The sequence below is a fragment of the Sus scrofa genome, chromosome 2, assembly GCF_000003025.6.
Source record: "Sus scrofa isolate TJ Tabasco breed Duroc chromosome 2, Sscrofa11.1, whole genome shotgun sequence".
In the NCBI taxonomy this organism is placed as follows: domain Eukaryota; kingdom Metazoa; phylum Chordata; class Mammalia; order Artiodactyla; family Suidae; genus Sus; species Sus scrofa.
In genome coordinates this window covers 73,479,813-73,494,380 of record NC_010444.4, presented here as the reverse complement: position 1 = coordinate 73,494,380, position 14,568 = coordinate 73,479,813, and the positions used below count along the sequence as shown (strand labels likewise).

The 14,568-nt window shown below is 50.8% G+C and overlaps 1 protein-coding gene across 1 annotated transcript; it reads right to left on the bottom strand.

Annotated features, from left to right (window-relative positions):
* ZNRF4 (zinc and ring finger 4) lies at positions 8,032-9,477 on the bottom strand. The gene has a single exon (XM_003123081.3). The coding sequence runs from the start codon at positions 9,196-9,198 to the stop codon at positions 8,116-8,118; it is 1,083 nt and encodes a 360-aa protein (XP_003123129.1). The 5' UTR covers positions 9,199-9,477; the 3' UTR covers positions 8,032-8,115.

The following is a 14,568-nucleotide window of genomic DNA, read 5'->3' as shown; positions in this document are numbered from 1 at the left end:
CTGCAGCTCTCAGGATCTGATTATGTCCTAATCAGTTCACCCACATCCTTGATGCTGAGGAACACCCCCCCCCCATATCCAGGGGTAACTATAGTGCAGACACCTGGGCTGGGGCTCACTCCATCCAGCTACATTTCTTGGGCCTGAGTGATTGACCCGAGGCTGAAGACTTTTCTTTTGCAATTTTACTACTGCATCTGCGGCATGTGGAAGTTCCCAAGTTAGGGTCCAATTGGAGCTGTAGCTGCTGGCCTACGCCACAGCCACAGCGACATGGGATCCAAGTTGCATCTGTGACCTACACCACAGCTCATGCAATACCAGATTCTTTAACCCACTGAGCAAGGCCAGGGATTGAACCTGTATCCTCACGGATGCCAATCAGATTCTTCACCCCCTGAGCCACAATGGGAACTCCCTGAAGTTTTTTTTTTTTTTTTTAAGACTTTGCTCTGTGCAAATCTGGCATCTCAGTGGATCAACAGTCCATTTCTACTATTTCTGGGTCAGAGATCTGGGAGTCTGTTGTTCCCTTATTTCCCCCTTTCTTCCCCTTCCCCACCCATATGATATACAATTATCTCCCCTTATCTGAGGGAGAAACATTCCAAGATTCTCAGTGGATGCCTCTAACCACAGATAGTACTAAACCCTACATATATTATGTTTTTTCCTACACCTATATATCTATGATTAAACTTATACATAAGTTTAATTTATAAATTAGAAACAGAGACTATCCAAGTTGCCAACATCACGACTCTTGTGCTTTGGAGCCATTATTAAGTAAAACAAGGGTTATTTGAACACAAACACTGTGATAATGTGACAAGTCAATCTGATTACTGAAACAGCTGCTAAGCCTCTAGCAGGCAGAGATGCTGGACAAAGGGATGACTCAGGCCCCACATAGGACTGAGATGGACTGTGCAAGATTTCATCACACTGCTCAGAATGGTGGCAATTTAAAACTGAGTTGTTGATTTCTGGAACTTTCCATTTAATATTTTCTTTTTTTTTTTCTTTTTTCATGACACTGACTTTTTTTTTTTTCTTTTTTTTTCTTTGCCATTTCTAGGGCCGTTCCCGCAGCATATGGAAGTTCCCAGGCTAGGGGTGCAATTTGAGCTGCAGCTGACGGCCTACACCACAGCTACAGCGACACCAGATCCAAGCCATGTCTGCAACCTACACCACAGCTCATGGCAAAGCCAGATCCTTAACCCACTGGGTGAGGCCAGGGATCAAATCCACGTCTTCATGGATACTAGTCGGGTTCATTACCAATGAGCCGTAATGGGAACTCCCTAAAATTTTTAATTTTTAATTTTCCTGGCTGTAGCCATCACATGTGGAAGTTCCAGGCCAGGGATTTAACCCAAGTCACAGCAGTGACAATGCCAGATCCTTAACTGCTATACCACCAGGGAACTCCCACATTTAATATTTTTGGATTCTGGTTAACTGTAGGTTACTGAAACCACAGAAAGCAAAATGGCAGATAAGGGGGAACAACTGTGTCAGCCAGTCCTATCGCCTGTGCCTGCAAAATCTATCCCAAATCTGCCCACTTCTGCCCCCTCATCTGTTTCTACCTGGTCCAGTCCCTATCACCGTGGGTCCTGCCTCAGGACATTTGCACTGGCTGTTCCCTCTCCTTGAATACTCTTCCTCCAGCTATAATAATGTCATCTATTTCCTTTGCTTTTAAAAATATATGACAAAGATGTAAGTTCCAAGATGCCAGTGGCTATGTCTATCTCTATCACTTTGGGTCCCCAGCTCCTAACAGTTTCTGGCACACGGTGCTCAATAAAAATTCCTTCATGATGGAAGGTGTTAATACATGGGACCTCAAAAAACAGCCTGGTTATATTACCAAGTCCTGGATGGAAGCATTTGGCCATGGATACTGATAGAGATTTAGAAAAGAAAAGGGAAAAAAGTCTTCAAATTTTGGTTGCCTCCCTCTGCCTTTAATTATTTTGTCGACAAGGCTCACAATTCAGCAAGTCAAGGTGGCATTTGAGAGGGACGGTTCCCTTTAGCATAGCTGACAGCTAATTTGTGGGAAGTTTAATTACAGGCGGCGTTAATTAACTGGCAGAGCGCTGGGCGAGGAAGGCAGCCATCTGTTCCTAAAAACATCTTCCCCTCCTGGGCCTGGCTGGGAGGCTGTGAGGGGTGGGCTAGGAAGGGGACAGGGTGTGGGGAGGAGGCAGAAACAGGAGGAAGAAGAAAGAAGGGTCAGCTGATGGATAATAGCCTTCGCATTCCCCTTCCAGATGCCCTCAGGATTGAGATCTTGGCAGCCAGCCTCCTTGTGGCCTCTATCATTATGCAGTTGCCTCCAGTGGCTGCTGGGAGTAGCAGTAACAGCTACTGGGAATCTTCTCCTCACTGGTTGTATCATTAGGAGTAGAAGGTGTGGAGTAGAGGAGGTGAAAAATACAGTCATCAGGCCACATTGGACTGGGTTGGCACCTACCAAAGGAGGTTAGGAGGGGAAGCTGGGTCTCGGAGCCAGGGTTGCCCTAAGCAACCAGGCCTGAGAGTAGGGGATCACTCTGCCTCTCATTCCACCATTTACCCAGCTTTGTCACTGCTGTGGCTCTGGTTGCTGCTGTGATACAGGTTTGACCCCTGGTCCAGGAAATTCCACATGCCGTGGCCATGGTCAAAAATAAAAATAAGAGTTCCCGTGGTGGCTCAGCGGTTAGCAAACCTGACTGGCATCTATGAGGACACAGGTTCAATCCCTGGCCTTGGTCAGTGGGATAAGGATCTGGCGTTGCCATGAACTGTGGTGTAGGTTGCAGACGTGGCTCAGATCCTGCATTGCTGTGGCTGTGACATAGGCCAGCATCTTCAGTTCCAATTGGACCCCTAGCCTGGGACCCTCTATGTGCCATGGCTGTGGCCCTAAAAAGACCAAAAAAAAAAAAAAAAGAGCAAAAAAAATAAAATAAAAAACAAAAATGAGTACGCATATTGGGGAGGGAGTGCGTCTGATAATGTTGAGAGCCCTTGTGCCTTTTAGGACTCTGGGTTCTTGTATATTCTGTTCCCTCCTTCTGGAACACCCTTCCCACCCCTGCCCAATTGTTTCTGTCCTATCTTTCAGGTCTTGAGGTAGATGCCCCCTGCCTGAGAAGCCTTGACCCTCCAGGCTGGGGCAAGTGCCCCTGGGGACATTCATAGCCTCTGTGCATCCCCTTGGTCACCCTGCCATTGCCTTGTCACAGCCCAGTCCTCCCACTAGACTAGGAATGCCACGTGGGCAGGGACTGGGTCTGTCTTGGTTACTGCTGCATCCGGGGTGCCCACATAGGTGACCTGAACACATAGGTGGTCAGCACACATGGTGGTACAGAGAGACAGCTGGAGCTATGAGCCACACATGGGGAGGCAGAGACCAGCAGAATACAGAAAGTTAGAGCCATTTAAAAACGGAGAGGGCTAGCTTGGATGTAGGCGTGAACGCCTCATCGCCACTGGCTCAGCCAGCTCCCAGGAATGTGGCCCAGGGCAGGCCACCTCCTCTTTCCAGGACTCAGTTTCTTCCTCTGGAAAATGGGTATATACAGGAACCTGGCTCAGGATGCAAGGAGTCAGTGCAGGAGAGAGCCTGGCCAGGCACCCACCATGCTGTGTGCGCTCCATAGTCATGCTGGCGGCTATTGTTATCCCTGAGTCCATCCTCATCTCTGAGGTTGGTTCCCTGTCCTCTCAACCTCAGTTTCCCCATTTGGCCTCAACCTCCCTTAGACAAACACAGCCAGGGCACTTCCTGAATGGGCAGGGGCAGCCTCCGCTGATGCCTTCCTAAAGCAGCCACCAAGGCAGGGCTGATGGAGCTAGCATGGGCTGACCTTGCTAAGCTGGTGGTCCGTGGCAGCGCTCACTTTCCTGGAGGCGGCTGGAGAAGGGCCCAGACCTGGTCATTGGGGGACCGAAGAGACTGGGATGATGCTGAAGCCCTTTCTCAGAGGGCATTGGATCTGATTGGATCTCTATGTACATTGACTAACCCCCCTATCGGATGCCAGACTAGGCTGCTTGGGGCTTTTGTTCATGCTATTCCAGCTGCCAGGAACACTTTTCCTCTTCATGGTGCTTACTCCTGCCCTTTCTGCTCTCAATCTAGAGGACACTGCCTCGAGGAAGCCTCCCGGATTCTCTGAATTGGGTCAGACACCTCGCTTTGGGTTAACAATGTGCCTGTTGCTTCCCCCATTATAGCTCTCATCATCCAATATTACAGCTGGGCAGTGGGAAAGTCATTGAGTCAATCAACAAACACTGATGGAACACTTAGTAGGTGAGGCACTGTGCATGCTGTCCTCATGTTATAGGTGGGGAAACCAAGGCTCAGAGAGGTTTAATAGTGGAAAAAAGCCATGTGGTTTGGGGCCTGGAGGACAGTAGGGCCTCAGAAGAGTTGGGTTTACTCCCTAGTGATGGTGAGCTCACTCCTTTTGCTGTCATGGTCATGAGGAAAGTCATCTGTCTTGTGAACTGGGATGTGCTGGCTCCCCATGTGGTGCCTATGACCTTGAAGGAGGCTCAAGCTAGAGATGTGGGGATTCATTCATTCATTATTCACTTATTCAACAAACAAGTATTGGGCAGATCTTGTGGTCCAGGTACCACAAATGTGTCCTGTGGCAGGCATGCTGGCCACCCTTAATATCTGTTCTCTCCTCTTCCATGGTGATAGAACTCTTGGGTTTTCAGCTGGACCATTGATCATTCAGAATAAAAACTACATTCCCCAGCATCCTCATGGGCAAGTATGGCCACATGACTGAGTTCTGGCCAATGGGGTATGAGTAGAAGTGGTGTATGGGATTTCTGGGAAGTGTCCTCAAAGGAAAAGGCCAGCTCTTCCTTGCCTCTTCCTCCTCAATGACTGGAATGCAAATGTGATGGCCAGAACTCAAGCAGCTTCCATGTCCCATGAGGAGGTCACTTGCTGAGGAGGTGAAACAACAAGATAAAAGGAACCCAGGCCCTGGGGCCTTCATGCTAGCCCTGAACTGACTACTCATGTTCATGAGCAAATAACTCTCGGTGCTTAAGCTGCTTTGGTTGGGTCTCTGATCCCATTGCCAGCTCCAAGCCTGACTGTTACACATGTCCCTCCCTGTCTCATGTCTCCATCCTCATCCCAGCCCATGCATGCTGGACAGAGAGACCTGTCCCTGCTCGGCAGCCCTGGCCTCTTAGGGCCATCTGCAGTGACCAAGGCAGTGTCCTCTGGATAACATAATCTCTGCTTGTGGCCTTAGGGTCACCAGGCTGGGAGCAGAGTCCCTCAGAAGGTGGGTGGGAGGTCTTTACTCTCTCCCAGGGATCCCGTTGAAGGACCTCCGTCTCTCTCGTCTCCATCTCCCAACACACACACACACCAGAGCCATGACCAAGGGTCCATCCTTTGCCATTATCAACCCAAGAAGGGAGACCCTTTCTCTGAACTACCTTGGAGGTTCCCAGCTACGTCGTGAAGCACAGACAGCAAAGCACAAATGAAAAACTCTCCTGAGTGTATAAAATATTTGACTAAACTCAGATAATGACCCATGTACCCAACAAGACCAGACTACCAGGTCCAAAGCCCACCATCACCCGTATGCTGTGTCCTCCAAGCAATACCAGACAATGTTTCCTCCTGGACCACCCTGATCGTGCCTGCCCCACAGCCAAGCATCCTCCCATTCATTGCCTGGAAGACCCCTTCATGTCGCCCAACCCTTCTGAGGAGGGAATACACTGGGGGTGTATGTGTGAAGAAACCCCTTATCTGTTCCCTGTAAAATTAAGCCACATCTGAGCTGGTCTCTGAATCCAACCATAAATTAACCGAAGCTACAGGGGATGGAGGAATACGTTAAATGTCACCATAGGGACACCCAATAGGCAAAAACCCAGATCAGGAACACCTCGGCAGGGTAAATGACCCAGTGGCCTTAAATAAATCCACTGCAAAGAAAACTTAAGAGAGAGATGGGAGTTCCCGTTGCGGCTCAGCAGGTTAAGAACCTGACTAGTATCCATGAGGATGCAGGTTTGATGCCTGGCCTCGCTCAGTAGGTTAAGGATCGGGCGCTGCCAGGAGCTGTGGTGTAGGTCACAGACATGGCTTGGATCCAGCGTTGCTGTGGCTGTGGCGTAGGCCGGCAGCTATAGATCTGATTGGAACCCCAGCCTGGGAACCTCCATATGCCGTGGGTGCAGCCCTAAAAAGACGAAAAAACAAAAAAAGAGAGAGATGGAGGGAGAAGCTCTTCATTAAGACAGACAGGGGACTGTCAGGCGATCTAGACAGTATATCCTGATTCAAACAGTCTAAATAATTATACGTCATGAACGTGTACAGTAGTTCCTGTTGTGGTTCAGCAGGTTAATCCGACTAGTGTCCATGAGGATGCGGGTTTGATCCCTGGCCTCACTCAGTGGGCTAAGAGTCCAGATCCTGAGTTGCTGTGGCTGTGGCATAGGTCAGCAGCTGCAGCTCCAAATCAAACCCTAGCCTGGGAACTTCCATATGCCACGGGTTTGACCCTGAAAAGAAAAAAGTGCATATTTCTATGCACAACTGGGGTGGCTATTTGATCTTAGTAAGGAACCACTATTCTAGATGTGATATTGGAGTCTGCAGGGTTTTTTGTTTGTTTGTTTGGCTGCACTGCAGCATATGGAAATTCTCAGGCCAGGTGTTATCAGAGCCACAGCAGTGACAACACCAGATCCTTAACCTACTGAGCTATGAGGGAACTCCTGCAGGGTTGTTTTTTAAGATGCCTTTTTTTGTTTGTTTTTAGGTTTTGTTTTTTGTTTTTTGTTTTTGTTTTTTTGGCAGAGCCTGTGGCATCCAGAGGTTCCCAGGCCAGAGATCAAACCTCAGCCACAGCAGTGACAACACTGGATCCTTAACCACTAGGCCACCAGGGAACTCTTTAAGATGTCTTATCTTACAGAGCAGGGTCTCTCCCCTGGCACTGGAGACCTTCAGGCCAGATCATTCTTCTAGGTGAGACCACCCTGGGCGCCTTGGGGTCTGAAGCATCATCTCTGGCCCCTACCCACTCAATGCCAAGCCCCCACCCACGTCTCGAGGACAACAGTTGTCCCCAGACATCACTCAGTGTCCCTTGGGGACAACATCCCCATCAGTTAGGAACTACTTTAGAAATGCAGACTAAAATATTTACAAATGAAAAAGCATCTTGGATTTGCATCAAAATAGCAAGGGAGGGGTGGGATGGGGTGGAGTAAAGGAGACCAGAGTTGCCCTGAGCATTCATTGTGGATGGGGACTTGTGGGAGGGTCATTATTCCGTTTTCTCTACTTGGGTTTGTTTGACATTTCTCAATATAAAAAGTCAGGATGGAAGTTCCTGATGTGGCTTAGTGGGTTAAGAATCCAACTAGTGTCAGTGAGGATACGGGCTCAATCCCAGGCCTCGCTCAGTGGGTTAGATATCTGATGTTGCCACGAGCTGTGGTATAGGTCGCAGACATGGCTCAGATCTGGCGTTGCCATGGCTGTGGCTGTGACCCCAGCTGCAGCTCCGATTCAACCCCTAGTCTGGGAATCTCCATATGCCTCAAAAAAAAAAACAAAAAAAAAAACAAAAAAAACCTGGAGTTTAGTTCATTGCAACCCACCACGTTGCTCTCTTGGTTGAGCTGAATGTGCCATGTTGATGTAGACGTGAACATTCAGGGGAAGCCGGGTGAGGATCCGGGTGAGGATCTCTCGTACCTTTGCCATTTGTAACTAAGCTAAAATTATTCGGAAGTAACACGTTTATTTTTTTTAAGGTTTAAATGAATAATAAGTATATAAAGAACAGCCGATCAGGTGCTCAGGATTGGAACCCAGACACCTTGCGCAGTGGCTCAGGGAATCCCTGCCCCCTCCTCCACCCCCACATCCCCTCCCTCATTCACAGACGCTAGGACCCAGCCTCAGGCTCAGCTGGGCTTTGCCATGTGGGCATCCCCACAGCAGCCAGAGCAAGAATCCGCTTTCAAACCCACTTTATTATCCAGTTCCCAGACGAGAAACACTCCTCACCTCTACCCTCCCTGCCCCAATCTCCATGGGCCTCAGTGGGGCTGTGCGGGCCCCGCCTCGGATGCATGGGCTTCGGCTGCCCCCACAGAGGTGGCACTACGGCTGCGGCTGGGGCCGGCTCGGGCCAGGAGCTCCAGCCTCCGGGACCGCAACCGGGCCTGGATGGCCCAGATCGGGGGGTGGCGGCCAGGCAGCGAGGAGTCCTCCTCATCGCCATAGCTGTTGATAGTGGAGTCAGAGCCATCCTCCGTGCCGGCCACCGACTGCTTGCACACGGGGCAGGAGTGCCGGGCGGCCTGGGAGAACCAGGGGTCGATGCATTTGCAGTGGTACGTGTGGGAACAGGGCAGGATCTTGAGTCGGTCACCCTCCTCATATTCGTCCAGGCAGATGGCACACAGGTCATTGCGCCTGGTGAAGGTGCGCACCTGGGCCCTCTGGCCAGCTGGTGCCTTGACGGGCGGCTCACGGGTCCACCAGGCCCAGAGCCAGTTCCATAGGTGCCGCAGGACAAAGACGGCGGACGTGAGCAGGGCCAGGGTACGGCCCAGCACCCAGGAGACAGCCAGCACAGGGTGGCAGTCCAGGTCCGGGCAGGGTGGGTAGTCGGGCAGCAGGAGGACATGGGCTGATTTGTCGCAGCGCACGATGGCCCGCAGGTCCTGTGAGGCAGCCTCGCCCATGAACACCGAGGGGATGGCGATCTGGCGCCGCAGGTCCTCGTAGACGTGGCCCATTCGCACCAGGTCATCGGAGTGGACGTTGTGCACGATGGCTGCCTCGAAGCCGGCCCTCTGGGCATGCAGTACCTTGAGGTCAAACGTGCAGTCATAGCGGCGAATCAGCACGATGGCGCCGAGGGAGCCATTGCCTAGCTGTGGGCCCTCGATGGGATGGCATGCGTTGGCTGGCTTGGCCTCTATCAGGTAGCCCCGCACGCCCTCCGGGGCCAGGGGCACCCCAAACAAGGCCGGCAGATCTGCAAAGTCCACTGTGCTCGAGTTGCCATCCAGCACGGCCCGCACCACCGCCTGTGCTGGCACCAGCAGCCCCAGCAGGATCAGCGAAGCCCTGACCGCCCCCAGGGCCAGGGCTGGCCACCGCTGCCGCCCCATGGCCAGTCTCTCCTTCTCTGGCTGTGGTCTGGAGCTAGGTCCCGCTGGGGACTGCAGACGGGAGGCCTCTGGGCATCTCCAGGGCCTCCCAGGGGGGCCGTGGCCAGGGTGGGAATGGAGGTGAGCTTGATCTGGGGCTCAGAGGCAGTTAGGCAGAGCGGCTGGGACCTGGGCGGCCCTAAGTGGAAATGGCTCCTGGTGGCAGCCCAGCGTGCATTGTGTCTTTGAAGGCTGGTCCGAGGAGGAGCTGACCCACCCAGGCAGATTTCCTGGCAGATGATGCTGAGGCCAGAAGACTCCAGGGTTCTAGATGCCCCCCAGCCTCTGTGACATCGTCCTGTTACATCCTGCCCACCCCCTCCTCAAGAGAATTCCTGGGACTCTGACCTGGGGGTGCTGGGCAGCCTTTGAAAAAACTTCTAAAAGGCTCAGAGCATCCCCAGCTCCCAGGCCTCCGAAGTCCTGGGGGTGCCACAGAGTGGACTGGGGGCCCTCATGACATGGATCCAGCCCTCCGCCATCATTTCCCCAAGCCTCTCAGGGACCCACTGAGGAAGGAGTCAACACTACCCCCTTTAGAGATTCTCAGGGGACACAGACTTGCTCAGGGCACCTTCTGTCCATGAGGTCAGTTCTCTTTTTTTGCTTTTTTGCTTTTTTTAAGGCCTCACCCATGCCAGATCACAGCAATGCAAAATTCTTAACTCACTGGTTGAGGCCAGGGATCGAACCTGAATCTTCATGGATCCTAGTCAGGTTTGCTACCATTGAGCCACGATGGGAACTCCAAAGTCAGTTCTTAAAACCCAGATTCCAGACCTGCTCCCTCTCTCCCCCTCACTCTCTCTGCCCCAGCCATGTGCTGTTCCTCCAACACACCAAGCACAGTTCTGCCCCAGGGCCTTTGCACAGGCTGTGCCCTCTGCCGGGAATGCCCTTTCCCCGCAGCTGGCTCTTTGTTAGCCCTCAGGTCGAGTTCATGTGTTTTGAGTCTAACTGACTTGATGTGGGGGGAGGGGGGAGTGCCAAGCTTGTTCTCTGCACTAGCTTGTTCTCTTAGCTCAGACCTTCCTCTTTTGCCAGATCTCCAACTGTCTCCCATTCCTCAGCCAGAGCCCAGGCTATCAGCCTCATATCCCCTTGACTCCCCACCCCCAGATCTCCCTGTGAGTCTATCTCGAGGACTGCGCAGCCTCCTCTGTCCTTATTCCTGGCCCTGTCATCGACAAACTGGATGATGCCAGGTAAATCCCTTAACTTCTCTGAGCCCCCAATTTCCAGATCTGTAAAATGGGCATAATGACAAAGAACTTGTCTTATAGGGCATATAAGAGAATGGTTTGAGACTTAAAAAGGATAATGCCCAATTGACATTCAGCATAGGGTCTGAATTTATCATTCTCCCAGGACAGACCTGCCTCCAGTTCACAACCCTTTCAGCTCATCACCACGTGGCAGTCAGGAGTATTTCTAAAATCTCAATCCTCTGGTCTCTCTCATGCTCTAAACTCTCCCGTGGCTCCCCATTGCCCTCCAGACAGAGACCACCCTCCTCTCTGTGGCCTACAAGCTCCTCCATGGTCAAGCCCCTGCCAATCTCTTTTTAATTTTCCTTTTTTAGGGCAGCGTCGGCAGCATATGGAAGTTCCTGGACTAGGGGTCAAATCGGAGCTGTAGCTGCCCGCCCACACCACAGCCACAGCAACACAGGATGTGAGCTGCATGTGCAACCTACCCTGCAGCTTGCAACAATGTTGGATCCTTAACCACTGAGCAAGGCCAGAGATCAAACCTGTATCCTCATGGATACTAGCTGGGTTCTTAACCTTCTGAGCCACAAAGGGAACTGCAAGCCCCTGCCAGGCTCAAAACCTTCAGTGCTTTTCAGTGTTCCAAATACTTCATGATTTGCTGACCTTTAGAACTTTGCAAATGCTCTTCCCTCTGCCAGGAACAGAATTCTCTCTCCTCGACCACACTTTGCCAGCCTGGCTGCTTATTCTTTAGGTTTTCTTCTTTGGTCTAATACCTCCCAGGATAGCCCTCAGCCAATGACTAAAGAGACACAGAGTCAAACAGGAAGAAGGCCATGTGATAGCAGAAGCAGCGATTAGGGTGACGTGTCTACCGGCCAAGGAATGCCCAGGTGACAAGCAACCACTGCAAGCTTGGATCGATGCACAGAACAGATACTCCCTCGGAGTCCACAAGAAGGAACCAACCCTGCCAACAATTTGATTTTGGACTTCCAGCCTCCAGAACTGTGAGGGAATAAATCTCTGTTGTCCTGAGCCCCCTGATTTGTGGTACTTTGTTACGGCAGCCGTGAAAATGAATACACGATGGAATCCTTATCCTAGGGCCTGCATCTGTGAGGCCAGCAAGGTGTTACCATGCTGAGACTGAAGGGTAAGGAAGAAGTTGGTGTAAGAGGGCAGAGAAGAGCAAATGGCATATGCAAAGGTCCTGAGGTGAGTGGGAGATAGAGATGGCTATGGAGTTAGAGAGAGAGTTGAATGGTTGGATAGGGCAAGCCATTCAGAGCAGCTAAAAAAAGGGTCTTATTCAAGGATGGGAGAGAAACAGGGGAAGGGCAGGCAGGGCCAGACCCAAACCTTGAATGTTCATGGCCTTGGGGTTTACACAGAGAATGACAAGGAGCCATAGACCAGTTTAGAGCAGAGACAAGATATGGTCGACCTGCATTTCCCATTTCAGCTCTATAAATTTCTGCACTGCTTGGATCTTTTACCATGGGAATGAATTCACTTATTCCTCCTGAAATAAAAAGAGGTTTATGTTTCTGAAAGAACTCTGTGATTGCTGGGTGGAGGATGGGTTGGAGAGAGACAGAAAGAAACCAAGAAGCCACGGAAACAGCCAGAGATTCAGAGGAGGGACTGGGGACTGCGACACAGAGAGACTAAGAGGGGATGAATGATGGCACTGAACGAGTGGGTGAGTGTGAAGGACAAGAGGGGAGGTGGCCGTGAATGGAGCCAGTCATAGGGCATAGCAGCATCGCTCCCCCATAATTCTCTTCCCCAGGGATTTCTTCAAGAGAATCTTGCCCGGTGCTACCGTCTTTAACATCTTTGCGGCAACTGATAATTTCCCTAAGAGACAGGTCCTTGGCCTCGCTGCATTTTATTTTTATTTTATTTTATTTCTTTTTATGGCCACACCTGTGGCATATGGAAGTTCCCAGGCTAGGGGTTGAATCAGAGCTGCAGCTGACGGCCACAGCCACAGCAATGCCAGATCTGAGCTGCATCTGCCACCTATACCACAGTTTATAGCCACGCCAGATCCTTGAGCCAGGGATCAAATCTGCATCCTCATGGACACTATGTTTGGTACTTTGCCCACTGAGCCACAATGGAAATTCCCTCGCTGGCATTTTTTTTATTTATTTTATTTTTTATTTATTTTTATTTTTTGTCTTTTTAAGGCCGCACCTATGGCATATGGAGTTTTCCAGCCTGAGGGTTAATGTGGGGCTGTAGCCACTGGCCTACGCCACAGCCAGAGCAATGCCAGATCCGAGTCACATCTGTGACCTACGTCACAGCTCACGACAATGCTGGATCCTTAACCCACTGAGTGAGGCCAGGGATCAAACCTGCAACCTCATAGATACTAGTCAGATTCATTTCCCCTGAGCTACAACAGGAACTCCCCTCACTAACATTTTAAAGCATCAGTTTGTTTTCTTTGTTTCTTGTGGATCTCATCCCTTTGTGGCAAGAGATACGGGTTTTTCCTTCGTGACTCTCTCAAAGTTTTTACTTTTTTTTTTTTTTTTTTGCTTTTTGCTTTTGTTTTTAAGGCCACAACTATGGCATATGGAGGTTCCCAGGCTAGGGGTCCAATCTGAGCTGCAGCTGCCAACCTACACCACAGCGACAGCAATGCCAGAGCCAAGCCGCATCTGCAACCTACACCACAGCTCATGGCAACCCCAGATCCTTAACCTGCTGAGTGAGGCCAGGGATCAAACCCACGTCCTCATGTATACTAGTTGGGTTCATTACCATTGAGCCACAATGGGAACTCCTTTTTTTTTTTCCTCATTCCTCGGCATGTGGAGTTCCTGGGCCAGGGATCAGATCTTAGCCACAGTTGCAACCTACACCGCAGATGAGGCAACACTAGATCCTCAACCCACCATCCCCTACTGGGGATTGAACTTGTGTCCTGGCACTGCAGAGACACTGCAGATCCCGTTGCACCATGGTAGAAACACCCAAAGTTTTCTTTTTCTTTTTTCTTTTATTGTTTTGCTTTTTAGGTTCCTAGGCTAGAGGTCCAATCTGAGCTGTAGCCATCGGTCTACACCACAGCCACAGCAACACCAGATCCAAGCCGCATCTGTGACCTACACCATAGCTTTGGGCAACACTGGATCCTTAACCCCCTGAGTGAGGCCAGGGATCGAACCCACAACTTCATGGTTCCTAGTCGGATTCATTTCTGCTGAGCCATGACGGGAGATCCCAAAGTTTTCTTTTTAAAGGAAGATAAAACTTGGATTTTTAGGGAATATTTGGTAAATAAAGGAACAGGTGCATGATAGGAGGGGAAGAAGTCAAGAAAGAGTTCTCCAAAGACAGGCACGTGGTAGATAGAGCATGTTTGTTTCCTGGGGCTGCTGTAACAAAGTACCATAAACTGAGTGGCTGAGAACAAGAGATGTCTTATCTTGTGGTTCCGAAGCCCAGAACTCCACGGTCAAGGACCCACATGCAGGGGAATCTGGGTGTGCCAGAGAATTAACCCCCTGGGGAGTAGCCCAGAAGCAATAAAAAGATGGGAGCAGGAAGACACACGCCCCATCTCTCTTGCTCCTCAAATGAGATAACCCCGGCTTGCATATCCCTCACTATCTCCTAGAGAACGCAGCAGAACTGGGCTCCAACTGCCCCACGGATAACTTGCTCTGGACAATGCTTCCTTCACTGGTCACCTTTCCTTTCCTATCCCCACCCCCCACTCCCCTCCCATTGTTTTCTGAGATCTCTTCCAAAATAAATGTCATCAAGTCCTTGTCTCAGGGTCTGCTCCTGGGCAGATCCCAGTGAAGATGCTGCCTGAGAATAGAAGACTGCACAAGAAAGCAGAACAGAGAGACCGGGAGAGACCCAGGTCCCAACAATGGCATCTGAGCACCTACGTCCAGATGAGCCTGAAAGCCACACAGCACCTGAGGCCCTGATGAGCCAGTTATATTCCTTTTTTGGCCCTAGACAGGGTTTCTATCCCACACAATCAGTCTCAAAGGGGAGCGGCAATTCTTCCAGAACCTCATGGGAGAGGAATTCCCTTGTGGTGCAGGGGGTTAAGGATCTGGTGTTGTCATTGCTGTGGCTC